Below are 27,079 nucleotides of genomic sequence, written 5' to 3'. Positions count from 1 at the left end.
ACCTTTCCTCTTGGTGGTCTGACTGTATTAGAAATGTGATTGATCATGTTTTTGTTTCCTGGTTGCTTATTTGTACCTTATGACTATCATTAAGTGTTGTATCTTAGAATTCTTAATGAACGTATCTTTTCTTTTATGTACACAGAAGAGCGTATGCACCAGAGACAAATTCCTTGTGTGTCCAATTACACTTGGCCAATAAAGAATTATTTATTTATTTATTTATTTTGTCACAATAGTATACGCAAACATTGATATGAAACAACAACACATCATAAAACAAAAACATATATATAAGCAAAAGTATGCAACAACTGTATTAATTTGATATAATGAAAGGGAACAATAGGACAGGAACGGTAGGCAGTTTTGTGCTCTTATGCACGCCCCTTATGTTCTATTCTAATTGATCACACCTATCTTAAAATGGCTATGGTTGAGAAACCCTGGCATAGACAAAAGATGTCTCAGGGTCTCTCTATCCGGCAGTCCTTAAATGCATCTGGACTAGAATTCCCAAAACACCCAGATTGCTGGTCCACTTCTCAAGGCTGCCAGTCTGGGAAACATTAACATAGCATAACATAACATAACATAACATAACATAACATAACATAACATAACATAACATAACATAACATAACATGGGAGTTGGAAGGGACCTTGGAGGTCTTATAGTCCAACCCCCTGCCCAGGCAGGAAACCCTACACCATTTCAGACAAATGGTTATCCAACATTTTCTTAAAAATTTCCACTGTTGGAGCCTTCACAACTTCTGCAGGCAAGTTTTTTTTTATTTCTTTTTGTCATATACACAAACAATTGTCTTAGATAAAACAACATATTTTGAAGAAAATATATATATATATGTAAAAAAATGCATCAACTATATCAATTTGATATAATGAAGGGAACAATAGGACAGTTCATTGTTGTTCATTGCAAGAATCCTGCTGCAAGAATCCTGCAACTTCTTGTTCCTTGCCTGCTCCAGCCCACTTCCAATCCCTCCTTTTCTTCCTCTTCCTCCTCTTCATGTGCCTCTTGTTCAGCTTATTCCAGCGTCCTATCTACCTCCACCTCCTCCTCCTCCCCGCCTTTTCTCTCTCCCCTCTTTTCTCTTCTTCCATTTCTCCCTCCCTATTCCTGGGGCAAAGCGGCGCCCAAACAAACACCCGGAACGTTGCGAGCGGGAACCTCGCGCTCAACCCGGGCGGGTTTTAGAGAAGGACCCGCGCGCATGCGCAGACCCGCCTTTGCCCGGGCTTGCAAAAAAATTGCATGGGGGGGGGGTGGAGTTGTTTTGGGGTGTGTTGTTTTTTATGGGTCGGGTCTTGATTCCTTCCTCCTCCCGAGTAAACCCGGTTCTGGGGCGGGATGTGCTCGGCGGGGACGGGAAGCTTGCTGCGGCAGGCCAGGTAGGAGGAAGGAGAGAGGAAGGTTTGCCTAAACCAGCTTTCCCACCCGCTCGCTGGCAGCCGGCCAATCATCCTGGCTTGTGCAGGCCGCCCTGGCCGGCTGAGCGTTGTCAGGCCGCCCTCCTGGAGCACCCCGGGGTCCCCACCAGCTTCTGCCCAAGGAGCTCAGCCCCCTTTGCTCAGGGAGGAGGATCCGTGGATTCCCCTTCTGAGCTGGGTTGGTTTTCTTTTGCAGACGTTTCGTGACCCAACTAGGTGACATCATCAGTGTTAGGAGGGTTTCTGGAGAGGAGGAGGAGGAATAAGTATTATGGGGTGCTTCTTGGTGCTTTCTGAGCTGGGTTGTTTCCTTGCATTTCATGACCCAACTTGGTAACTTCCATCAGTGATAGGAGGGAGCTGGGTTTGCAGTGTGGAGGAGGAAGAGAAGGAGGAGGATTATGGGGTCCTTGGTGCTTTCTGAGCTGGGTTGGTTTTCTTGCAGACGTTTCGTGACCCAACTAGGTGACATTATCAGTGTTAGGAGGGTTTCTGGAGAGGAGGAGGAGGAATAGGATTATGGGGCCCTCCTTGGTGCTTTCTGAGCTGGGTTGCTTTCTTGCAGATGTTTCATGACCCAACTAGATAACATCATCAGTGCTAGAAGGGTTTCTGGAAACGAGGAAGAATAGGATTATGGAGTCCTTGGTGGTTTCTGAGCTGGGTTGCTTTCTTGCAGACATTTCATGACCCAACTGGGTGACATCATCAGTGCTAAGTGGGTTTCTGGAGAGGAGGAGGAATAGGATTATGGGGTCCTCCTTGGTGTTCTCTAAGCTTGGTTGTTTCCTTGCATTTCATGATCCAACTAGGTAACTTCATTAGTGATAGGAGGGAGCTGAGTTTGCAATGTGGAGGAGGAAGATAAGGAGGAGGATTATGGGGTCCTTGGTGCTTTCTGAGCAGGGTTGCTTTCTTGCAGATATTTCATGACCCAACTAGGTGACGTCATCAGTGCTAGGAGGATTTCTGGAGGAGGAGGAATAGGATTATGGAGTGGAGGAGGAGGAATAGGATTATGGGGCCCTCCTTGGTGTTCTCTGAGCTGGGTTGTTTCCTTGCATTTCATGACCCAACTTGGTAACTTCATCAGTGCTAGAAGGAGAGGGATTGGAGTGGAGGAGGAGGAGGAGGAGGAGGAGGATTATGGGGTCCTTGGTGCTTTCTGAGCTGGGTTGTTTCCTTGCAGATGTTTCATGACCCAACTAGGTGACGTCATCAGTGCTAGGAGGATTTCTGGAGAGGAGGAGGAGGAATAGGATTATGGGGCTCTCCTTGGTGCTTTCTGAGCTGGATTGCTTTCTTGCATTTCATGACCCAGCTAGGTAAACTTCCATCAGTGATAGGAGGGAGCTGGGTTTGCAATGTGGAGGAGGAGGAGGAGGAGGAGTATTGGATCCTTGGTGCTTTCTGAGCTGGGTTGCTTTCTTGCAGACGTTTCATGACCCAACTAGGTGACATTATCAGTGGTAGGAGGGTTTCTGGAGAGGAGGAGGAGGAATAGGATTATGGGGCCCTCCTTGGTGCTTTGTGAGCTGGGTTGTTTCCTTGCAAACATTTCATGATCCAACTAGGTGACGTCATCAGTTTTAGGAGGATTTCTGGAGAGGAGGAGGAGGAATAAGTATTATGGGGTGCTTCTTGGTGCTTTCTGAGCTGGGTTGTTTCCTTGCATTTCATGACCCAACTTGGTAACTTCCATCAGTGATAGGAGGGAGCTGGGTTTGCAGTGTGGAGGAGGAAGAGGAGGAAGATAAGGAGGAGGATTATGGGGTCCTTGGTGCTTTCTGAGCAGGGTTGCTTCCTTGCAGACGTTTCATGACCCAACTAGGTGACGTCATCAGCCATCAGGGATTGCGGAGTGGAGGAGGAGTGGGAGGAGGAAGAGGGGAGAAGGAGAAGGTCTGTGGGTCCTTGGTGCTTTCTGAGCTGGGTTGGTTTTCTTGCAGACGTTTCATGACCCAACTAGGTGACGTCATCAGCGCTAGGAGGGTTTGTGGAGAGGAGGAGGAGGAATAGGATTATGGGGCCCTCCTTGGTGTTCTCTGAGCTGGGTTGTTTCCTTGCATTTCATGACCCAACTAGGTAACTTCCATCAGTGATAGGAGGGAGCTGGGTTTGCAGTGTGGAGGAGGAAGATAAGGAGGAGGATTATGGGGTCCTTGGTGCTTTCTGAGCAGGGTTGCTTTCTTGCAGATGTTTCGTGACCCAACTAGGTGACATTATCAGTGTTAGGAGGGTTTCTGGAGAGGAGGAGGAGGAATAGGATTATGGGGCCCTCCTTGGTGCTTTCTGAGCTGGGTTGCTTTCTTGCAGATGTTTCATGACCCAACTAGATAACATCATCAGTGCTAGAAGGGTTTCTGGAAACGAGGAAGAATAGGATTATGGAGTCCTTGGTGGTTTCTGAGCTGGGTTGCTTTCTTGCAGACATTTCATGACCCAACTGGGTGACATCATCAGTGCTAAGTGGGTTTCTGGAGAGGAGGAGGAATAGGATTATGGGGTCCTCCTTGGTGTTCTCTAAGCTTGGTTGTTTCCTTGCATTTCATGATCCAACTAGGTAACTTCATTAGTGATAGGAGGGAGCTGAGTTTGCAATGTGGAGGAGGAAGATAAGGAGGAGGATTATGGGGTCCTTGGTGCTTTCTGAGCAGGGTTGCTTTCTTGCAGATATTTCATGACCCAACTAGGTGACGTCATCAGTGCTAGGAGGGTTTCTGGAGAGGAGGAGGAATAGGATTATGGGGCCCTCCTTGGTGTTCTCTGAGCTGGGTTGTTTCCTTGCATTTCATGACCCAACTTGGTAACTTCATCAGTGCTAGAAGGGAGAGGGGATTGCGGAGTGGAGGAGGAAGAGGGGAGAAGGAGAAGGTCTATGGGTCCTTGGTGCTTTCTGAGCTGGGTTGCTTCCTTGCAGATGTTTCATGACCCAACTAGGTGACGTCATCAGTGCTAGGAGGATTTCTGGAGAGGAGGAGGAGGAATAGGATTATGGGGCTCTCCTTGGTGCTTTCTGAGCTGGATTGCTTTCTTGCATTTCATGACCCAGCTAGGTAAACTTCCATCAGTGATAGGAGGGAGCTGGGTTTGCAATGTGGAGGAGGAGGAGGAGGAGGAGTATTGGATCCTTGGTGCTTTCTGAGCTGGGTTGCTTTCTTGCAGACGTTTCATGACCCAACTAGGTGACATTATCAGTGGTAGGAGGGTTTCTGGAGAGGAGGAGGAGGAATAGGATTATGGGGCCCTCCTTGGTGCTTTGTGAGCTGGGTTGTTTCCTTGCAAACATTTCATGATCCAACTAGGTGACGTCATCAGTTTTAGGAGGATTTCTGGAGAGGAGGAGGAGGAATAAGTATTATGGGGTGCTTCTTGGTGCTTTCTGAGCTGGGTTGTTTCCTTGCATTTCATGACCCAACTTGGTAACTTCCATCAGTGATAGGAGGGAGCTGGGTTTGCAGTGTGGAGGAGGAAGAGGAGGAAGATAAGGAGGAGGATTATGGGGTCCTTGGTGCTTTCTGAGCAGGGTTGCTTCCTTGCAGACGTTTCATGACCCAACTAGGTGACGTCATCAGCCATCAGGGATTGCGGAGTGGAGGAGGAGTGGGAGGAGGAAGAGGGGAGAAGGAGAAGGTCTGTGGGTCCTTGGTGCTTTCTGAGCTGGGTTGGTTTTCTTGCAGACGTTTCATGACCCAACTAGGTGACGTCATCAGCGCTAGGAGGGTTTGTGGAGAGGAGGAGGAGGAATAGGATTATGGGGCCCTCCTTGGTGTTCTCTGAGCTGGGTTGTTTCCTTGCATTTCATGACCCAACTAGGTAACTTCCATCAGTGATAGGAGGGAGCTGGGTTTGCAGTGTGGAGGAGGAAGATAAGGAGGAGGATTATGGGGTCCTTGGTGCTTTCTGAGCAGGGTTGCTTTCTTGCAGATGTTTCGTGACCCAGCTAGGTGACATCATCAGTGCTAGGAGGCTTTCTGGAGAGGAGGAGGAATAGGATTATGGGGTTCTCCTTGGAGCTTTCTGAGCTGGGTTGCTTTCTTGCATTTCATAACCCAACTTGGTAACTTCCATCAGTGATAGGAGGGAAAAGGGTTTGCAATGTGGAGGAGGAAGAGGAGGAAGAGAAGGAGGAGGATTATGGGGTCCTTGGTGCTTTTTGAGCAGGGTTGCTTTCTTGCAGATGTTTCATGACCCAACTAGGTGACGTCATCAGTGCTAGGAGGGTTTCTGGAGAGGAGGAGGAGGAATAGGATTATGAGGTTCTCCTTGGTGCTTTCTGAGCTGGGTTGCTTTCTTGCATTTCATAACCCAACTTGGTAACTTCCATCAGTGATAGGAGGGAGCTGGGTTTGCAATGTGGAGGAGGAGGAGGAGGAGCATTGGATCCTTGGTGCTTTCTGAGCTGGGTTGCTTTCTTGCAGATGTTTCATGACCCAACTAGATAACATCATCAGTGCTAGAAGGGTTTCTGGAAACGAGGAAGAATAGGATTATGGAGTCCTTGGTGGTTTCTGAGCTGGGTTGCTTTCTTGCAGACGTTTCATGACCCAACTAGGTGACATCATCAGTGCTAGGTGGGTTTCTGGAGAGGAGGAGGAATAGGATTATGGGGTCCTCCTTGGTGTTCTCTAAGCTTAGTTGTTTCCTTGCATTTCATGACCCAACTAGGTAACTTCATTAGTGATAGAAGGGAGCTGAGTTTGCAATGTGGAGGAGGAAGGGGAGGAGGAGTATTGGATCCTTGGTGCTTTTTGAGCTGGGTTGTTTTCTCGGAGACATTTCATGACCCAACTAAGTGACATCATCAGTGCTAGAAAGGAGGGGTCTTGCAAAGAAGAGAAGGAAGAAGGGGAGGAGAAGGGGGAGACAACAGGAGGAAGGTTGTGGGGTCCTTGATGCTCTCTGAGCTTGGTGGTTTTCTTGCAGATGTTTCATCATAACCCATCTAGGTGACATCATCAGTGCTCGAAGGGAGGGGATTTGCAGAGGGGAGGGAGGAGGATTATGGGGTCCTTGGTGCCCTTTAAGCTTGCCTATTTTCTTTCAACTACATAATGTCATGAATGTTAGAAGGGAGACAGAGAATAAAGGCCACTCCCTTATTGCACTGATGATGTTACCTAGCTGGGTCATGAAACATCTGCAAGAAAAACAACCAAGCTCAGAGAGCACCAGGGACCCCTCATTTCAACCCTGAGCTACACGTTTTCTCCTTTATTGTTCATTGTTCAATTTCTGGCTTGGCACCCACATCCAAACATAAGCTGAGTTTGCCTAGATGGCTAAGCCTGGCAACCCCCAGCCATGGTCAGCCTCCAAGTTAGGACAGGGGTGGCTGCTTTCCCAGCACGTTCAGTGGGGACCCGGCCCTCACATGGCAGGTTTTGCCAGCAAGAAAATGCCTGTTTTGTGGGGCAAATAGGGTTGTTTAATATTAAAAAAAAATGCTGTGCAAACCCAGAATTTTAAGCTGAGAAATGGCCCCGTGGAGGCCACTATTCTGGAAGGACTGGGTGAGATGGGCCTTAGCTTCATAGCAACGAGATGGGCAGCAAACAAATCTAATAAATAAACTAATTAAAAGTAAAGAAACTAATAAATTATTAATAAATTAACTGAAAGGTTGCAAGATGGCCTTTTGATGTTTCTAGCCATTGGGTGGCAGCCATGGATGTTACCCATTTCATCCTCCAATGAGGGAGAACAGCCGTTTGAAAATAATTCCCATTATAATGTTTGTCTCTCGTTGTGTTTCTCTGTTCGGCTTCCTGTGCTGGTGCCGGGTTGCTGGGATAACTTCCTGGTTTCTATAGTTATAATATTTGTGCTAGGGGAATGTGTGCGTGTGTGTGCGCACTCACGCTTTTGAGTCAACATTGATTGCATGCGACTGCCTGGACAAGTCCCTGCAGTTTTCTTGGCAAGATTTTCAGAAATAATTAGGCCTTTTTCTCCTTCCTAGGAGAAGGTACATCATGCTTGTAAGTTGAGGACTACCAATAATTGGGTGTTTGACCCAAATTGACTTTGAATTGTATCAAATACGGCATTTCTTAACTTGTCAATTCCTCTTTCCTGTTAGAGACATCCAGGATGATGAATTTAAAAAATTCACTTCTCGGATCTCAAGCTTCCTCCAAAATCAAGACTTTGGAAATGAAACGGTTGATTCCTTGCGAAGGCTATTTCTTATTGTCTCGACCACCAAATACAGTCGGAAGTGAGTGAGAAACAGCACCACCTATAACACGTATTTTACTTTGTGGAATTTATTTTCCTAATCAGATTTGCTGATTGATAATATCTACCCAACATTCTTTTTTTTAAATAAATAAATAAATGAATTAAGATAGGCATCTGAAATTGGAAATCTGTGATTGAGAACAATGGGGGGGGTGGTCAGGAATCTAGAAAATAAAATGAAAGTAGTCGTTAGATTCAGATTTGCTTTTTATTCTGGAAGATTTTTTTTTATGGGGAAACGTCAAGTAGATGGCACATTGTTCAGGCATTTCTGTTACTTTAAACGTCCTCTTTTTGTTCCTTTCGATGACTTTTCTTGTAGATTGGAGGACAAACTTGTTCAGCTTCTGCAAACAACCCTGTACCTACCAAAGTCTCCTAAGCAAATCCAGATACTTTGCAGTGCCATATTGAGAGAGGTATCGTTTTGCAATGATTTATCTCTGCCTTGGGATAAGTTCCGGGACACCAGGCTCTTGAGTTTAACTTTCTCCATTGTGCAATCCCAAGTAAGCCAGGATTATTATTATTATTATTATTATTATTATTATTATTATTATTATTATTATTATTATTATTATTATTATTATTATTATTATCTTGTATTCATTAAACATGAAACTCAGTCAACTGAACATTTAAAAATGTATCATAAATACCATTGAGTGGTACTAATGGTTGATAGGGGTTGCTGCCAGTGTCCTAGGTATCAACCAAGTACCTTCTCAAGATGTACCATGTTCTGAGTAGTGCAGTTTTTTGCAGTTCTTTTGGTGTTATTGCAGGAAGCTTCCATTTCTTGATGTATTTTATAAAATTTTTGGACATGGTACCAAGTGCCTCAGTGGCAGTGGGTATCACTGTTGCACGCTTTACCCATAATTGCGTAGTTTTGATGGCCAGGTCGTGATATTTCATGATTTTTTTTCCCCCAGTTCTTTTTCTTCAACTCCGGCGTCTCCTGGTACCGCAATGTCAATAAATTGTACACTTCGGCCCTCGACAACCATGATATCTGATGACAATCTGTCTGTATTCAAAAGAATAATTATTAGAATAATTAGAATAATTATAGATTATTATTATTATTTTCCAGTTTACTTTTTTTTTTAATTGATTCTATCTGAGTGGTCACTAGGAATCAAAAACCAGCACATAATCAACTCTGCTCCAGTTATCCACTAGCCCTTTCAGTCCTATCGTAGGTAATCAAACAGTAGCAAAACACAGGGGCCTCTGGTGGCTCAGACTGCTAATGCAGTCTGTTATTAACAGCAGCTGCTTGCAATTACTGCAGGTTCTAGTCCCACCAGGCCCAAGGTTGACTCAGCCTTCCATCCTTTATAAGGTAGGTAAAATGAGGACCCAGATTGTTGGGGGCAATAAGTTGACTTTGTATATAAATATACAAATGGATGAAGACTATTGATTGACATAGTGTAAGCTGCCCTGAGTCTTCGGAGAAGGGCGGGATATAAATGCAAATAAAAATAAATAAATAATTAAAAAAAACCAGCCGAACAATAATATTGCATAGTAAAATATGGCCGTTTCCTTTTTCTTTCCTTTCTTATTTTTTGAAAAGCTGGTTTTGCAATTGTTTTGCATTTGACCTTTGCCCCCTACCTCACCCCCCCCCCCTTTAGATGTTGGACATGATAAACGCAGATGTGGAATGAATGTTTTTAATGCTTTCTCTAAGCTCCCCCGTGTGGTGAAAATGGATATTTTTCAAATTCTGGAAACCCATTAAAAAAAACCCGCTCAAAGAGCCTCTTTTTTTTTGCATTGGGGTTCTTAATTGGCACGCGAATCCCTAAGATACCTCTCCGGAATTCAGATAGCGTTCTGGATTGACCCGATTTAATTCTACTGTCGGATATCCAATCATTGCTTTATCCAAAGTGCAATCAGAAGGCAACTGTTGAAGAAATGGGGCAGCAGGTGGTGAAAATTCTGGAAGGCAGACTGCCTGAAGACCAGAGCGCACGTCCTCTTCTCCCCATGCTGTCGAAGGTCATTGGTTCTGCACCGCAGAGCCTGAACGAAGGTGAATATATCTGAATCCTAAAATTGTCAGGCAACTTCTCAACCCCTGTCAGTCAGGCTTTTGTTGAGAATAGAATAGAATAGAATAGAATAGAATAGAATAGAATAGAATAGAATAGAATAGAATAGAATAGAATAGAATAGAATAGAATTTTATTGGCCAAGTGTGATTGGACACACAAGGAATTTGTCTTCCTGCATATGCTCTCAGTGTACATAAAAGAAAAGATACCTTCATCAAGGTACAACATTTACAACACAATTGATGGTCAATATATCAATATAAATCATAAGGATTGCCAGCAACAAAGTTACAGTCATGCAGTCATAAGTGGAAAGAGATGGGTGATGGGAACGATGAGAAGATTAATAGTAGTGCAGATTCAGTAAATAGTTTGGCAGTGTTGATGGAATTATTTGTTTAGCAGAGTGATGGCCTTCGGGGAAAAACTGTTCTTGTGTCTAGATCAACGTCCCAGGCAAGTGGCTGCTTGCCTGGGACGCTTGGACTAAGAATTGCCTGATTCAAAAAAAAAACAACACACCATTAAGAGTTGTAAATACCATCTGCAGCCTCTTTAGTAGCGTCTTTCTTTTGGGTTCCTAGACCAGATCAACCTGATCAGCAAAAGGATGGTTGATTGGCTCAGGTACGCCAGCCTTCAGCAAGGAGCGACCCCGGCAACAGGTGGCTTTTTCAACCCAAGAGGAAAACAGGTATTCGACCCACATTTTATGACCTCAGGACTTCAACTCCCAGGATTCCTGAGCCAACATGGCTGGCTTAGGAATTCTGGGAGTTGAAGTCCACCAGGGTTAAAGTTATGAAGTTTGGGTAGATGGGTGACTTTGCTACCATTCAAGTTACAGAACCCCTGCTATAAACTGGCGCGTGCAGCCATTTTTCCATGACTTAGAGCAGGGGTTGGCAACTATTGCAAGTTTTAAGACCTTCAACTCCCAGAATTCCTGAGCCATGTGCCCCCCCCCCTTTTTTTTTTTTTTGTCAGCTCTGAAACCATTTTGGAAATCTTCAGGGCTGCCACAGCAAGACCGGTTGCAGCTGTGAGAACATGAGGGGGGGGAGATAGAGATAACTGGGGGGAAATTGTAGCCAAAATAACATGCTTTCCCATGGGAGCCAAGGACATCCCCACTAGGTGGTTGGAAGGCATGGACCAAAGGCAGCCGGAGGAGGACTCTAACCTGATTGGACCACGTGATGGATGTGTGACCTTGGGGTTTCTTACTTTGAAGAAACTCCAGGCCTCAGAGTTTTGATTTCGTTGGGTCTGTTACTTGGAGCCCTTACACAAGTGGCACACGTAGCCATATCAGTGGGCACGCAAGCTCAGTATGCGCGCGCCGGCCAGCTGATTTTCAGGCCTTCTGGGCCGACCAGAAGTAGGGAAACAGGCTGTTTCCTGCCTATGGAGGGCCTCTGGGGGTGGTGGGGAAGGCCCGTTTTTCTCTCTCACCTGGCTCCAGAGCCTCTCTAGGAGTCTGGGGAGGGCGAAAACAGCCTCCCCCCACCTGCCCGGGAGGTCCTCTGGAGGCCAAAAACGGCCCGTTTGCCAACTTTCGGTCCCACTGGGAACATCAAAAAACGGGCCTTCCGGTCCCACCGGAAGTTGGCAAACAGGCCGTTTTCGACCTCCAGAGGACCTCCGGTGTGTGTGTGTGTCTGTGTGTGTTGGGAAGGCCATTTTTGCCCTCCCCAGACTCCTAGAAAGGCTCTGGAGCCAGGTGAGAGAGAAAAACGGGCCTACCGAGCCATCGCATGCTAGGAGTGGGGGGTGGGGAATGTGAGGGGGAGACGCATCACGGGGGCGGGGCACATAGAATTATGAATGTAGGCACGCACGCACACGAGACCCCCACCCCCACCCCACTCCTGGCACACAATGGCAAACGGGTTAGCCATCCCTGCTTTAGGGCCTCACCCCTCGATTGCCACGCCTGGCTGGAATTGGGTAACCCCCTTGATAAATCGTTGGAACTCCTCACAATTAAACCTGTCCCTGCCTTTTTGTCGCTCCCCCAAATTCTACCATTTACTCTGCCTTTTGTCTTTCTCCCAGCCTGGCCCCATCACCGAGGTGGACGGTACGGTGGCCACCGATTTTTTCACCGTGCTGTCTGTGGGCCAGAATTACACAGAGGACCAGTGGCTCAACGTGCAGGCTTTCTCCATGCTGAGGAAGTGGCTCTTGTGCTACAGGAGTGACACAACCAGCAATCCAAATTCAGGTGAGGGTTTTTCTTCGGGGAAGAGAAATGGGAATTTCCAAATCCATGGAAGCATTTGGGCCTTCCTGTCAAAGAGGCTGGCTGGCAAAAATAATCTGGGAATTGAAAGATTATCTTAAAAACACCGGATTTTTTTAAGGTGAGACTGGACGTGAGGTAAAACGTTAAACAGTGATGATATTTATGTAGTTACTTATCAAGCACTTCTAAATCAGGGGTCTACAACCTTGGTCCCTTTAAGACTTGTGGACTTCAACTCCCAGAGTTCCTCAGCCAGCTTTGCTGGCTGAGGGACTCTGGGAGTTGAAGTCCACAAGTCTTAAAGGGACCAAGGTTGGAGTCCCCTGCTCTAAATGATATTAAAGTAACCAAAATATCTTTACAATCGCGAAGGCGTGTCACAACTTTTGAGCATCCTTCATGTTTGGACATTGAAAGTTGAAAAATATGACGCCACCTTACCTGGACAGCCACTTGTCTGGCATGGTCTAGGGTTTTCTGCTTGAGCACGGGCTTGGACTAGAAGACCTCCAAGGTCCCTTCCAATTCTGGTACTCTATTGTCGTACTAATCTTGTTGTCAGGGTTCCAAGTAATAGCCAGCAAAACTCCAAGGCAGGTAGATTCCTCAAAGAATAGCTTTATTGGATATATCATATTGGCACAGATCTGGTGAAAACCGATTCTGAAGGTTCCCGCGGTTTTCACCTCATCAAAAGTTTCCCACTTTCTCAAAACATTCAGCCACATTGTCCAATCACGGCTCCGTTCTGGTTGCCTGGTGACATCACTCCTCCTTCCTTTGAACAGGTGCGAGAATGTCCTTGGTTCTCAAGAGAAAGTATTTTGTTTCAGCTACAAAGTCATTAAAAGTTTTCCACTTTCTCAAAAACAATCAGTCACATTGTCCAATCACAGCTCCGTTCTGGTTGCCTGGTGACATCACTCCTCCTTCCTTTGAACAGGTGCGAGAATGTCCTTGGTTCTCAAGAGAAAGTATTTTGCTTTAGCTACAACTATCTCAAATCCCTCTCTTGTCCCTTCCCTACCCTTCAGCTCCAGTGTGGCAACACTGAAGCTCCAAGACGGCTTCGGTCAGGTCAGCTTCAGGGTTGACCCTTGTCCTGCCTCGCCTTGTCCTCTTCCCTTACAGACGACAAGTCGGAGGTGGATGGTTCCCTCGTGTCGATGGTCTCCGTCACATCTACCTCAAGTCGCCTCCTTTCTCCAAGGGAACGTCTGAGAGAAAAGGCCTTTGAGTACTGCCAGCGTCTTCTGGAGCAGAGCAACCGCCGTGAGTGTAGCCCTTGTCCTAGGGAGGCAGATATTGGGTACAGGTAGTCCTCGACTTATAACAGTTCGTTTAGTGACCGTTCAGAGTTACTCACCTACTGTGCTTGTTTATGGTTCATCGCACAAAAATATCAGGCAGGACTTGATCCTGGAGTTCTTCCAGCCTGGAGTCTGAACACAGTTCATTTTGGGTTTTTTACTCTTCAGGAGCTCTGAAGAAAGCAGACGGGGAGCTACAAAAAGCCGTAAGTATCGCAGAGGAATGGGACTAGGTCAGGGGTCTGCAACCTTCAACACTCAAAGAGCCATTTGGACCCATTTCCCACAGAAAAGAAAACACCGGGAGCCACAAAACCCTTCCCCATGCCTGGCTATTTCTTGAGCGGCCACAAAACTAGCCTGTGTAGTTGAATTAAACGTTCTCTTTTCTTCCGAAACTTTTCTTTTCTTGGATTTATCCATGGTTGGCCTACCGGGGGTTGAAAAGCTCAATTAATCACGCGCTGGCAGGTGTCGCACATTGGAAGTTGTGACGCATATTGTGAGTGACAGGGAGCTGCAACAGACGGGTAAAAGAGCCACATGTGGCTCCAGAGCCACAGGTGGCCGGACTAGGGTTTAGCACAGGGGTGTCAAACACAAGGCCCGCTATGAGGTCGGATCCAGCCTGCAAGGCTGTCCTGAAAAATGTAAGGGGCCGTCCTGCATCACTTCAGCCCAGTCTACCCACGATTGGACACCACAATGTAAAAAAAAAAATGTTGAGACTCTAGAAAGAGTGCAGAGAAGAGCAACAAAGAGGATTCAGGGAATGGAGGCTAAAACGTATGAAGAACAGTTGCAGGAACTGGGTATGTCTAGTTTAATGAAAAGAAGGACTAGGGGAGACATGAGAGCAGTCTTCCAATATCTCAGGGGCTGCCACAAAGAAGAGGGAGTCAAGCTATTCTCCAAAGCACCTGAGGGCAGAACAAGAAGCAATGGGTGGAAACTAATCAAGGAGAGAAGCAACTTAGAACTAAGGAGAAATTTCCTGACAGTGAGAACAATCAATAAGTGGAACGACTTGCCTGCAGAAGTTGTGAATTCTCCAACACTGGAAGTTTTTAAGAAGAGGTTGGATAACCATTTGTCTGAATTACTGTAGGGTTTCCTGCCTAAGCAGGGGGTTGGACTAGAAGACCTCAAAGGTCCCTTCCAACTCTGTTATTCTATTCTATACCCAATGCAAAGAGACATGGGGCCAGCATTGCTTCAGCCTGGTCTACCCAATGCGAAGGGGAAACGCGCCAGCAGTTTGGGAAGTGCCGTCGAGCTGACCACACCCACCCAGTCAGCCACGCCCAGTCAGTGGCGTCAAACACGCCCACCCAGTCGGCCACACCCACCCCGAGGTCAACCACAGCCCTGACGCGGCCCTCAATGAAATTGAATTTGACACCCCTGGTTTAGCAGGAACCAAGGACTGGACAAGACAGGGACTTTTGTTCTCTTTTTTTCCCCTCCAGTGTCTCATCGAAGCGGTCACCATTATGGACATCATCTGCCAGCAAGACTCTTCTTACGTTTACCGCTCCCTCTCCTGCCTGAAAAACCTCCACGGACGGATCAGCGGGGATCCTTCTTGCGCCCGTGTGCTGATTCCCATCGCCCAGTTTTTCCTAAATCACAGTGAGTCAGGAAGGTTGGATGCTGCATTTAAGGACTTCTTTTTAAATCTTTTTTTAAAAAAAAATTTTGACCCCTTTTTTTGTAGTGGTTCAGTTCTTGGAACAGGGTTTCAAACGACCACATGTGATTTTAACGCTTTGCCAGGTGGGCGGGGCAGAGCGTGTTCTGCAAAGAAGAGGGGGTGACTTTCAGGTCACCCATGCCTGGCATCGGCCTTGGCAAGGGATTGTGTGGGTCACTTTCAATCAGGATAGAGCTAGAAAGGGACCTTGGAGGTCTTCTAGTCCAGGGGTCTCCAACTTTTGAAACTTTAAGCCTGGAGGACTTCAACTCCCAGAGTTCCTCAGCCAGAAAAGCTAGCTGAGAAATTCTGGGAGTTGAAGTCCACAAGTCTTAAGGTTGCCAAGATTGGAGACCCCTGCTCTGCAGCACTGCTCACCAGAACATCTAGACACAAGAACAGTTTTCCCCGATTGCCATCACTCTGCTAAACAAATAATTCCCTCAACACTGTCAAACTGTTCACTAAGTCTGCACTACTATTAATCTTCTCATCATTCCCATCACCCATCTCTTTCCACTTATGACTGCATGACTAACTTTGTTGCTTGTATCCTTACGATTTATATTGATATTGTTTCCTAATTGCTTATTTGTGCCCTATGACTGTCATTAAGTGTTGTACCTTAGGATTCTTGACGAATGTATCTTGTCTTTTTATGTACACTGAGAGCGTCTGCACCAAAGACAAATTCCTTGTGTGTCCAATCACACTTGGCCAATAAAAAATTCTATTCTATTCTATTCCATTCCTCTCCTCTCCTCTCCTCTATTCTATTCTGTTTTCTCTTCCCTTCCCTTCCCTTCCCTTCCCTTCTATTCTATTCCATTCCATTCCATTCCATTCCATTCCTCTCTCCTCTCTCTCCTCTATTCTATTCTGTTTTCTTCCTTCCTTCCTTCCTCCTTCCTTCCCTTCCTTCCTCCTTCTATTCTATTCCATTCCATTCCTCTCCTCTCCTCTCCTCTCCTCTATTCTATTCTGTTTTCTCTTCCTTCCCTTCCTCCTCCCTCCTATTCTATTCTATTCTATTCTATTCTATTCCTCTCCTCTCCTCCTCTCCTCTATTCTATTCCATTCCTCTCCTCTCTCTCCTCTCCTCTCCTCCCTCCCTTTACTACTCTCCTCTCTCCTCCCTTCCTTCCCTTCCCTTTACTCCTCTCCTCTCTCTCTTCTATTCTGTTTTCTCTTCCTTCCCTTCCTTCCCTTCCTTCTATTCCATTCCATTCCATTCCATTCCATTCCTCTCCTCTCCTCTCCTCTCCTCTATTCTATTCTGTTTTCTCTTCCCTTCCCTTCCCTTCCCTTCCCTTCCCTTCCCTTCCCTCCCCTTCTATTCTATTCTATTCCATTCCATTCCTCTCCTCTCCTCTCCTCTCCTCTCCTCTATTCTATTCTGTTTTCTCTTCCCTTCCCTTCCCTCCCCTCCCCTCCTATTCTATTCTATTCTATTCTATTCCCCTCCTCTCCTCTCCTCTCTTCTATTCTGTTTTCCCTTCCCTTTCCTTCCCTTCTCTCCTCTCCTCTCCTCCCCTCCCCTTTACTACTCTCCTCTCTTCTCTCCTCCCTTCCCCTTCCCTTTACTCCTCTCCTCTCCTCTATTCTATTCTGTTTTCTCTTCCCTTCCCTTCCCTTCCCTTCCCTCCCCTTCTATTCTATTCTAAACGATTTCTTCGCCAACCAGGTGAGACAGCAGCTGTGGACTCCGAAGCCGTTTATCGCCATCTCTTCACCAAAGTTCCTGCTCAGCTCTTCCACAACCTCATGCTGGCTTACGAGTTTCTCCAGTTCTGCCGGCAGAACGTTGGACTCTTCACCGAGAATCTCGGCATCTTCCGACAGAGCACCCCAAACCTATTCAAGGTACCAGACCCTGGACTCTTTCGTCCTTCTGACCTCCATGTAAGAGTATCTGCAGGAGGCATTTGCCAGTTTTCATACACATACACACACATATCCTGTGGGCGCCTTTGCCACCTTCTAAGGTCCCGTAACTTCCACATTTCTGCAAGAATACCACCTGGTATTCGCCAACTCCCCGATCTCCGCGACTTTCCGACGCGAGCTGAAAACATGGTTGTTTCATCGCGCAGGACTGCCTGATAGTTTTAATTGGGAATTTTAAACCGGTTTTAAGGAGTAGCCTAAATTTAAATATTTCATTTCAAATTATTTTAATGTTTGTATATTGTTTTTTATATGGTTGTAAACCGCCCTGAGTCCTTTGGGAGAAGGGCGGTCTAGAAATTTAAATAAATAAATAAATACATACATACATACATACCCCAGAAACATTGTCAAAAAAAAAGAAAGAAAGAAAAATTAAAATCTGGCAGTATGGTTTACTTTGATTTTGGCCTGGGGAACACCCTTAAACATGAGCTTTTAAGAGTCTTAACTGAGTTTTTAAAAACCTTCCAAACTCGAGGAGAAACAGTAGCTATAAATATGTGGGGGACAGAGAATTTCCTTTGGGGAATTCCCTTCTCTGTCTCTCTGGATCCACTCTGCTTTCTTCTCAGAACCTAGATCTCTTGAGATCTTCCAGGAAATGGATCCCATCCATGGCTGTTCTTCTTGCTTCCCTTTGCAGTTCCTGGCTTGGAACAGCCCAGCCCTGATCGTTGATTACACAGACCTTTTACCAGCCCTGCTCAGTCCGGAGAATGCCTTGGAGATGTTCCACTTGCTACTTGACCTTCCGTGTTTGACTGCTGCACTGGACACCCAGCTGAGGTATCTTGGATGTCGCCCATCTGCTCAAGCAGAAGACAAATAACTACTACTAATAATAATAATAACAGAGTTGGAAGGGACCTTGGAGGTCTTCTAGTCCAACCCCCTGCTTAGACAGGAAACCCTACACCACTTCAGACAAATGGATATCCAACATCTTCTTAAAAACTTCCACTGTTGGAGCATTCACAACTTCTGGAGGCAAGCGGTTCCACTGATGAATTATTCTGACTGTCAGGAAATTCCTCCTTAGTTCTAAGTTGCTTCTCTCCTTGATTAGTTTCCACCCATTGCTTCTCCTCCTGCCTTCAGGTGCTTTGGAGAATAGGTTGACTGCCTCTTTGGGGCAGCCACTGAGATATTGCAGGACTAGCTTGAACATAGTTTTAAACCAGGGTTTTGAATTGGGGGTTTTAAACAGGGTTTTAATTGTATTTAAAAAAATTTAGGCCATTAATCAAATCAGGTTTTTATATAGTTTTTAATTTGTATTATATGTATTTTGTCTTTTACTGGCTGTGAACCGCCCTGAGTCCTTCGGGAGAAGGACGGTATACAAATATAATAATAATAATAATAATAATAATAATAATAATAATAATAATAATAATAATAATAATAATAATAATAATAATAATAATAATATTGAAACACTGCTATCATGTCTCCCCTAGTCCTTCTTTTCATCAAACTAGACATACCCAATTCCTTCAACCGTTCTTCATATGACTTCTCCCTAGGTCTGTCTTGACCCCGCTATCCGAGAGATCCACCATAGATCCGGCTTCAAAACCTGTTACCTGCCTGGAGGCCTTCCGCCACCCTCAATACCGGGGCCTCTTCCATTATCTCCTGAGGGTTGAGTCTACTCCAGGTGACCCTGGCAGGTAATCGTCCAGATTGAGCCTTTTTAAAAATTCAATGGGGCTAGTTTACACGGCCTTGTGTGGTGAATTGTGGCTTGCGTTGTTTGATTGTCCGCAGGCTGACTCCTCTCCGGCAGCTCTTGGGATCCTTAGCCAGTCACCCTCGGGTTGGGCAATGTGCCAACAGCGTCCCAGTCTTGCTGCAGCTCTTCTTCAGGTTGGTGTCCAAGGTAAGTTCCCCATCACCACACGGTCCAAGACGATTACCGCTGGGATGTGTTGAGGCAACTACACTCAAGGCTACTGCATTCACAATTTAAAAAAAAAATGCAGCATAACAGTTGGAAGGGACCTTGGAGGTCTTCTAGTCCAACCCCTTGCTCAAGCAGGAGACCCTGTACCATTTCAGACAAATGGTCGTCCAGTGTCTTCTTAAAAGCCTCCAGTGATGGAGCACCCACGACTTCTGGAGGCAAGCTCTTCCATCCATCCTTCCTTCCTTCCTTCCTTCTGTTGTGCCTCACTCGCCCCCCTCTCAGCAGCCGGGCCCCTCTCATCTCCTGTTATCTCAGCCAGAGACAGATAATGAAGACGAATGGCCTGGCATGCCTCCAGCCCCCAGTCCTGGCACCATGCCCGGACAAACTGAGCAAATAAACCCCTCCCCCACAGCATGTGAACATGAGGAGTATGAAGTCAGTCACGAGCTGGAATTGCCGGCAGCTGGAGGGTGGAGGGATCCCCGCTTCCGGAGAATGGAGAGGCGACGTCAGCAAAAGGAAGGGAGGGGCAGGCCTGGATAAGTGCTGAGTCATGGAGCCACACCCCATGGCCTATATAAAGGATCTGCTTTCTGGCATTCCTTGAGTCAGGCAAAGTCTCATCTGGTTACTGAAGTCACGCCTTGGATTCCTGCCTGCTCTGAGAACTCTGACAGGACTTTGGCAAAGCTGCAGAGGCTTTATGGCCATGCTTGATACGGACTTCCCCGACCCGGCCGTCAGAGGAGGAGTGGGACATGACACCTTCCTTCCTTCTTTCATTCCTTTCTTCCTCTCATACATCCACCCTCCTACCTTCCTTCCTCCCACCCTCCCTCCCTCCCTCTGTCCATCTATCTGTCTATCTTATTTATCCCAGAATCATAGAATCTTGGGGCTGGATGGGACTGTGGAAGTCTTCTAGCCCAACCTACAGTTCAAACAGGAGACCCTCTACCATTTCAGACAAATGGTCATCCAGTGCAGGGGTCCCCAATTTTGGTCCCTTTAAGGTTTGTGGACTTCAACTCCCAGAGTCCCTCAGCCAGCTTTGCTGGGAGTTGAAGTCCACAAGCCTTAAAGGGACCAAGGTTGGAGACCCCTGGTCCAGTGTCTTCTTAAAAGCCTCCAGCGATGGAGCACCCACAACTTCAGGAGGCAAGCAGTTCCACTGATTAATTGTTCCCATTGGAAGGCTGAAGCGATCCCTACAGATGAAAATGCGATTAAGAAAATACTAGAATGCGCAGAAACGAATAGATTAACACTTGCAATTAAAGGAAAGGAAGAACCTGATTGCTATAATATATGGGACCTATTTTACCGGTAGTTGGAGAATAGATATGAAAGCAATGTATTATAAAGTTTAAATAAGTTAAGAAGAGAAATGTTACAACAATAGATACGTTAAGTAGTCAGCGTTAGTATTAAAATAAGAGTGGATATAAATAATGAATATGGTGGTGAGATTTAACTGTTATGACACTAACGACATACCTGTCGTACCCAGATGACACACTGTTTAATAAATGATAAAATGTTTGTATCAAAAGAAAATAAAACGTAAAAAAATAATAATAATAATTGATCTCAGCGACAGGAATTTTCTCCTTAATCCTAGGTTTGTTCTTTTCTTGATCATTTTCCACCCATTGCTTCTTGTCCTGCCCTCAGGCGCTTTGGAGAATAGCTTGAGCCCCTCTCCTCTGTGACAGCCCCTCAGATTTGGAAAACTGCTATCATGTCACGCCCTACTCCTTCTCTTCATTAAACTGGGCCAGTGATGGCTAAGTTTTCTGTCGTCGCGTGCCAAAAACGCACGTGCACAACAGTGGTGGGTTTCAAATGTTTTTACTACTGGTTCTGTGGGCATATGACCCTATGACCATCATTTGTGTTGTAAATGTTGTACCTTGATGAAGGCATCTTTTCTTTTGTGTACACTGAGAGCATATGCACCAAGACAAATTCCTTGTGTGTCCAATCACACTTGGCCAATAAAATTCTATTCTATTCTATTCTATTCTATTCTATTCTATTCTATTCTATTCTAAAAACCTGGGTTTTCCCAGCCGGATCTCCATGCTACAGTGGCTTTCGGGATCCTGCACAGCAGTGGTGTGATTAAATTTTTTTTACTACCGGTGCTGTGGGCATGGCTTGGTGGGCGTGGCATGGCTTGGGGGCTGTGGCTTGGTGGGCATGGAAGGGGAAGGGGAAGAATACTGCAAAATCTCCATTCCCACTCCACTCCAGGGGAAGGATACTGTAAAATCTCCATTCCCACCCCACTCCAGAGGAAAGATATTACAAAATCTCCATTCCCCGCTCCAGGGGAAGGATACTGCAAAATCCCCATTTCCTCCTGATCAGCTAGGACTCAGGAGGCAGAGAATAGATCAGGGCGGGGCCAGTCAGAGGTGGTATTTACCGGTTCTCCGAACTACTCAAAATTTCTACTACCGGTTCTCCAGAACTGGTCAGAACCTGCTGAAACCCACCTCTGGTGCACACCCATAACGCAAGGGTAACCGGAGAAAACGTTCGCTAAAACGTGCTGCAGTCATGACCGAGGCAATAAAACAAAATAATAACAGCCTGCTTCTTCTGAACTTCTTCTCCAGTTTGCAGATGAAACTCTTGCGAAGAAACTGACCTTGGCAGCCCTGGAGAGGAGTGATCAGCTATACGAGATCCCTGGGTTCAAGGCCAAGGTATTCAGGTGAGGAGAGGTTTTTCTAAATCCGGAGAGAGAGAGCCGGGAGCTTTAGATGGATCAGCCGATGGTAACTTCTCCTGCAAACCTCTTCAGCAACTGGAGTTGATTCTGGTCCTCTGCTTGAACCTTGGTTTGGGGTTGTCCTTCCATCCTTCCTTTCCTCCTTCCTTCCTTGCCATGGCGGCGCAATGATTAGAATATTTCAGGCTAACTCTGCCCACTGCCAGGAGTTCGATCCTGACCAGCTCAGGGTTGACTCAGTCTTCCATCCTTCTGAGGTGGGTAAAAACAAAACCCAGATTGTTGGGGGCAAGAGGCTGACTCTGTAAACTGCTTAGAGTGGGCTGTAAAAGCACTGTGAAGCGGTATATAAGTCTGGTATAGCTTGGGAAGGAAGGAAGGAAGGAAGGAATAGTGGTGCAGTTGTTACAATGCTGTATTGCAGGCTAACTCTGCCCACTGCCAGGAGTTCGATCCTGACCAGCTCAGGGTTGACTCAGCCTTCCATCCTTCTGAGGTGGGTAAAAACGAAGACCCAGATTGTTGGGGGCAAGAGGCTGACTCTGTAAACTGCTTAGAGTGGGCTGTAAAAGCACTGTGAAGCGGTATATAAGTCTGGTATAGCTTGGGAAGGAAGGAAGGAAGGAAGGAAGGAAGGAAGGAAGGAAGGAAGGAAGGAAGGAAGGAAGGAAGGAAGGAATAGTGGTGCAGTTGTTACAATGCTGTATTGCAGGCTAACTCTGCCCACTGCCAGGAGTTCGATCCTGACCAGCTCAGGGTTGACTCAGCCTTCCATCCTTCTGAGGTGGGTAAAAACGAAGACCCAGATTGTTGGGGGCAAGAGGCTGACTCTGTAAACTGCTTAGAGTGGGCTGTAAAAGCACTGTGAAGCGGTATATAAGTCTGGTATAGCTTGGGAAGGAAGGAAGGAAGGAAGGAAGGAATAGTGGTGCAGTTGTTACAATGCAGTATTGCAGACTAACTCTGTCCACTGCCAGGAGTTCGATCCTGACCGGCTCAAGGCTGACTCAGCCTTCCATCCTTCTGAGGTGGGTAAAATGAGGACCCAAAATTGTTGGGGGGCAACAGACCGACTCTGTAAACCGCTTAGAGAGGGCTGCCAAGCGCCGGGAAGCGGTATATAAATCTTAAGTGCTAGTGCTAGCCTCGTTTTCTCAGAGTCTCTCTTCACCCGGCAGAGTGATGAGTTCCCAGCTACAAATCTTGTGCAAGCAGCACCCGTCCTTGGTGGTGGAGCTGTCCAAACCACTTCTGGAGTTTTCGGGAACGGTGTCCAATATTCAGGCCAAGGAGGACCTCTTCATTCACGTGGTAAGGAGATACCTGCATGACTCCTCCTCCCCCACAATCATCCTCTGGCCCTTTTCCATCAAGAAACCTAAAGTCAATTCTTGAATTCAGTGATTGGCTAGACCAGGGGTCTCCAACCTTGGTCCCTTTAAGACTTGTGGACTTCAACTCCCAGAGTGCCTCAGCCAGCAAAGCTTGGAGGTCATCTAGTCCAGGGGTCTCCAACCTTGGTCCCTTTAAGACTTGTGGACTTCAACTCCCAGAGTGCCTCAGCCAGCAAAGCTTGGAGGTCATCTAGTCCAGGGGTCTCCAACCTTGGTCCCTTTAAGACTTGTGGACTTCAACTCCCAGAGTCCCTCAGCCAGCAAAGCTGGCTGAGGAACTCTGGGAGTTGAAGTCCACAAGTCTTAAAGGGACCAAGGTTGGAGAACCCAGGCCTAGACTACATGTTCCTCTCTGTCAGTCGTGCCACTGGGAGAGGCGGCGCTAAAGATTATTTCCCACTGATACTGTCCTGTCCCCCTCCCCCTCCGACGACTGGGTCTAGGAAGTCCGCATCAAGCGTGGCCACGAAGCCTCTGCAGCTTTGCCAAATTCCTTTCAGATTTCTCAGGGCAGGCAGGAATCCAAGTTGTGACTTCAGCAAACCAGATGAGATTTTGCTTGACTCAAAGTTGCTTGACTCAAGCTGGTCCTTTATATAGGCTGTGGGGTGTGGCTCCATGACTCAGCACTTATCCAGGCCTGCCCCTCCCTTCCTTCCAGCACTTATCCAGGCCTGCCCCTCCCTGACATTGCCTCTCAGATCTCCAGAAGCGGGGATCCGTCCACTGTGAATTCTCTTCCTCTGGATCTGCTGCCGGTAATTCCAGCACGTGGCTGGCTCCCTGCTCACACGCTGTAGGAGTGAGGTTTGTTTGTTCATTCCTGACATTCTGTCCGGGCATGGGGCCAGGGCTGGGGGCTGGAGGCATGCCAGGCCATTCCTCTTCATTATCAGACACTGAATCTGATAGCAGGCCCGGGAGGCGACAGGAGGGGCCGGCTGAGGAGAGGAGGGAGGACGAGGCATAACAGATACCCTACTGAGATGGTCCATGGAACAGTTGCGATTCGGCCACAGCTAGTCAACCCAATGAGTACAGGCTGTCGTTGACTTACGACCACAATAGACCAAACCCCCCAAACATTTCTGTTGCTCAGCAAGACGCGCTAAGGGAGTTTTGTCCCATTTCACAATCTTTCTTGTCCCGGCTGTTAAGTGAATCGCTGCAGTTGTTAAGTTAGTCGCACAGTTGCGAAGCGGCTTTGTTGTGCCTCGTCTTCCCTCTCCTCAGCCCTCTCCTCAGCCGGGCCCCTCCTGCCTCCTCCCGGGCCTGCTATCAGATTCAGATTCAGAGTCTGATAATATAGAGGAACGGCCTGGCATGCCTCCAGCCCCCAGCCCTGGCACCATGCCCGAACAGAATGTCAGGAATGAACAAACAAACCTCACTCCTACAGCGTGTGAGCAGGGAGCCAGCCACGTGCTGGAATTACCGGCAGCAGATCCAGAGGAAGAGAACCCACAGTGGGAGGATCCCCGCTTCCGGAGATCTGAGAGGCGACGTCAGCAGAAGGAAGGGAGGGGCAGGCCTGGATAAATGCTGAGTCATGGAGCCACACCCCATGGCCTATATAAAGGATCTGCTTTTTGGCATTCCTTGAGTCAAGCAAAGTCTCATCTGGTTTGCTGAAGTCACAACTTGGATTCCTGCCTGCCCTGAGAAATCTGAAAGGAATTTGGCAAAGCTGCAGAGGCTTCGTGGCCACGTTTGATACGGACTTCCTAGACCCGGTCGTCGGAAGGGGAGGGAGACATGACAGGCTTCCCCTGCTTGTCAAAAGGTCACAAAAGAGGAGCGCACGACCCAGGGCCGTCATAAATATGAGTCCATCATAAATATTTATGACCCTCATAAATACGAGTCTGTTGCCAAGCGTCTGGATTTTGATCACAGGAACATAGGGATGCCACAACGGCCGTTAAGTGTGAAAAGGGGGGGTGTCATAACGCACTTTTTTTTCTGTTGTAACATCAAATGGTCATTAAACAGAGCGTTGTAAAGTCAAGGATGACCTGTCGTTGCCCTTTGAGTGTTGAGAGGTCTTCGTTGGTAATGTCTTCTTCTAGGTCTGGGCCATTGGCGAATACGCATCGGTGACGCACGATAAACGTTGCACGGTGGAGCAGATCAACACCTTCTTCGACGTTCTGGAAGCCATGCTCTTCGAGATCACCCAGCTGCGACCTTCAGCCAACACCCCCAAGTACTCCCCTCGTGTGATCACCGTCCTCATGACCGCATTGACCAAGCTAGCATCTCGCAGCCAGGATCTGATCCCCAGGTTGGAATGGTTCCCTGATCAGTCTCTTTCCCCCCACCCTCTTATTGGTTTGCAGGGTGGGAGCTCTGGATCTGTGGACACCTGTTGGTGCTCTCTGAACGTGGGTTGTTTCTTTGCAGACGTCTTATTACCCAGCTAGGTAACATCTTCAGCACTAGAGAGTATAGGGTTTGTTCTCTTATTTGTATGCGGTAGCTCGCCCTGTTAGGGTTGGCAGGGATATGGTTATCTCTTGGGTAGTTCCTTGATACAGGTATGGTTTTCTGCTCAATTTGTTTGTCTGGTGTTAATCCCTGCTTATCTCGGGGTTGGCAGTTGGAGAGGATGTGTTCTGGTGTTTTGGGTTCCACCCACCACATCCGCCACCAACGCTGGCAGGACAAACCATTGTATATAAACATGGCGCAAACCCCACAGTCACACTGATGATGTTACCTAGTTGGCTAATGAAACGTCTACAGGAAAACAATCAAGCTCAGAGAGCACCAAGGACCCCACAATCCTTCTATTATTTCTCTTCCTCCTCCTCCTCCTCTATGCAAACTCCACTCTCTTGTAGCACTGATGATGTTACCTAGTTGGGTCATGAAACGTCTGCAAGAAAACAACCAAGCTCAGAGAGCACCAGGGACCCCACAGCTGTTTTCCTCCTTCTCCTCCAGTTGTTAAGTGAATCTGAATTCCCTGACTTTGCTTGTCAAGAAAGTCATAAAAGGGGATCACATTACCCTGGGACACTCACTGCAACCGTCATAAGTATGAGACAGTTGCCAAGCGTCTGAATTTTGGGCACACGACCACGGGGATGCTCTGAGGGTTGTTCAGTGCGCAAAAACTGCCCCAAGCCACTTTTCCCAGCGATGTCGTAACTTCAAAACGGTCCTCCAGTGAATTGTTGTAAGTTGAGAACTACCTGCATTGGTTCTGATCAACCTTTGCTGCCTCTTCCGACTGACTTTTATTTATTATTTTATTTTGGCTTCTGCGCTGCAGAGTTTCCCTGTTTCTATCGAAGATGAAGCTCTTCATCCAGAGCCCGGCTGTTTCCTCCGTCTACTGCGCTGAAGAAGCCGAGGCCATCCTCACCCGGGCGATGGAGCTGATGAACTTACTGAAAATGCCCAGCGTGGCTCAGTTCGTGCTAAGACCATCCTCCGAGGACTTAAGCCACCAGGAGACCCACATCCCTTTGCTGCTGGCCATGAAGATGACCAGCCAACTTTTGGAAGGAGGAACCGGCTCCGTTCCTGGATGACGAAGCCCCTCCAGACCAACCTAAGGTTGCTTCCTGGAGATGGTGGTGAAGAACATCCCTGGTGCCTTCTGCATTTCTGAGGACTTTTTGAGGTCCCACCTTCACCGTTTCCTAGCACGCCGGGGTGTCTCTACCATGGATGGCAAACGTTCATTAGAACATCTCGCACCTTGGTTTATTAAAAGCATTCATGGTCTGCGTGTCCTCTTCTAGTTGAGTTCAGCAAACTTAAGTGTCTTTCATGGATCGGTGACCTTGGGAAGGAGCTCCGGCTTCATCGTGAGCGCTCCATCACTGGATGTTTTTAAGAAGAGACTAGGCAGTCACTTGTCTGAAGTAGTATAGGTCCATGATGGCGACTCTATAGCATGCAGGTGCCACAGGTGACATAATATAATAATAATAACAACAACAACAACAAGAGTTGTTGTGAATTCAGAAGCATTCAGAAGTTGTGAATGCTCCAACACTGGAAATTTTTAAGAAAATGTTGGATAACCATCTGACTGAGATGGTGTAG

The 27,079-nt window shown here is 47.0% G+C and overlaps 1 protein-coding gene across 3 annotated transcripts; it reads left to right on the top strand.

Annotated features, from left to right (window-relative positions):
• The first annotated feature begins 1,281 nt into the window (after positions 1-1,281).
• Positions 1,282-27,037, top strand: AP5Z1 (adaptor related protein complex 5 subunit zeta 1). Of its 3 annotated transcripts, none has more exons than XM_058157176.1 (17): positions 1,282-1,419; positions 7,541-7,678; positions 8,024-8,210; positions 9,607-9,751; positions 10,358-10,467; positions 11,832-12,000; positions 13,153-13,293; positions 13,500-13,537; positions 14,801-14,963; positions 16,709-16,887; positions 17,618-17,760; positions 18,501-18,647; positions 18,745-18,856; positions 21,511-21,608; positions 22,805-22,937; positions 25,090-25,304; positions 26,298-27,034. In XM_058157176.1, the coding sequence occupies exons 1-17, from the start codon at positions 1,379-1,381 to the stop codon at positions 26,557-26,559; spliced, it is 2,421 nt and encodes an 806-aa protein (XP_058013159.1). In that variant the 5' UTR covers positions 1,282-1,378; the 3' UTR covers positions 26,560-27,034. The 3 variants fall into 3 exon arrangements, with proteins under 3 accessions (XP_058013159.1, XP_058013158.1, XP_058013160.1); XM_058157175.1 differs by lacking the exon at positions 1,282-1,419 and adding an exon at positions 3,693-4,514 and having other exon boundaries at positions 26,298-27,037; XM_058157177.1 differs by lacking the exon at positions 1,282-1,419 and adding an exon at positions 4,584-6,032 and having other exon boundaries at positions 26,298-27,036.
• Positions 27,038-27,079: the final 42 nt, after the last annotated feature.

Source organism: Ahaetulla prasina, chromosome 14 (assembly GCF_028640845.1).
Source record: "Ahaetulla prasina isolate Xishuangbanna chromosome 14, ASM2864084v1, whole genome shotgun sequence".
In the NCBI taxonomy this organism is placed as follows: Eukaryota; Metazoa; Chordata; class Lepidosauria; order Squamata; family Colubridae; genus Ahaetulla; species Ahaetulla prasina.
This window is presented reverse-complemented; position numbering and strand designations above follow the sequence as displayed.

What these genes read in the sequence shown, in the direction of transcription:
- AP5Z1 (XM_058157175.1), top strand. Translation starts at nt 4,453, where the DNA reads ATGGGGCTCTCCTTGGTGCTTTCTGAGCTGGATTGCTTTCTTGCATTT. An exon ending in ACCACCAAATACAGTCGGAA is followed by an intron (nt 7,679 to 8,023) that starts GTGAGTGAGAAA and finishes CTTTTCTTGTAG; the next exon opens with ATTGGAGGACAAACTTGTTC. An exon ending in TCTTCAGGTTGGTGTCCAAG is followed by an intron (nt 18,857 to 21,510) that starts GTAAGTTCCCCA and finishes CTTCTTCTCCAG; the next exon opens with TTTGCAGATGAAACTCTTGC.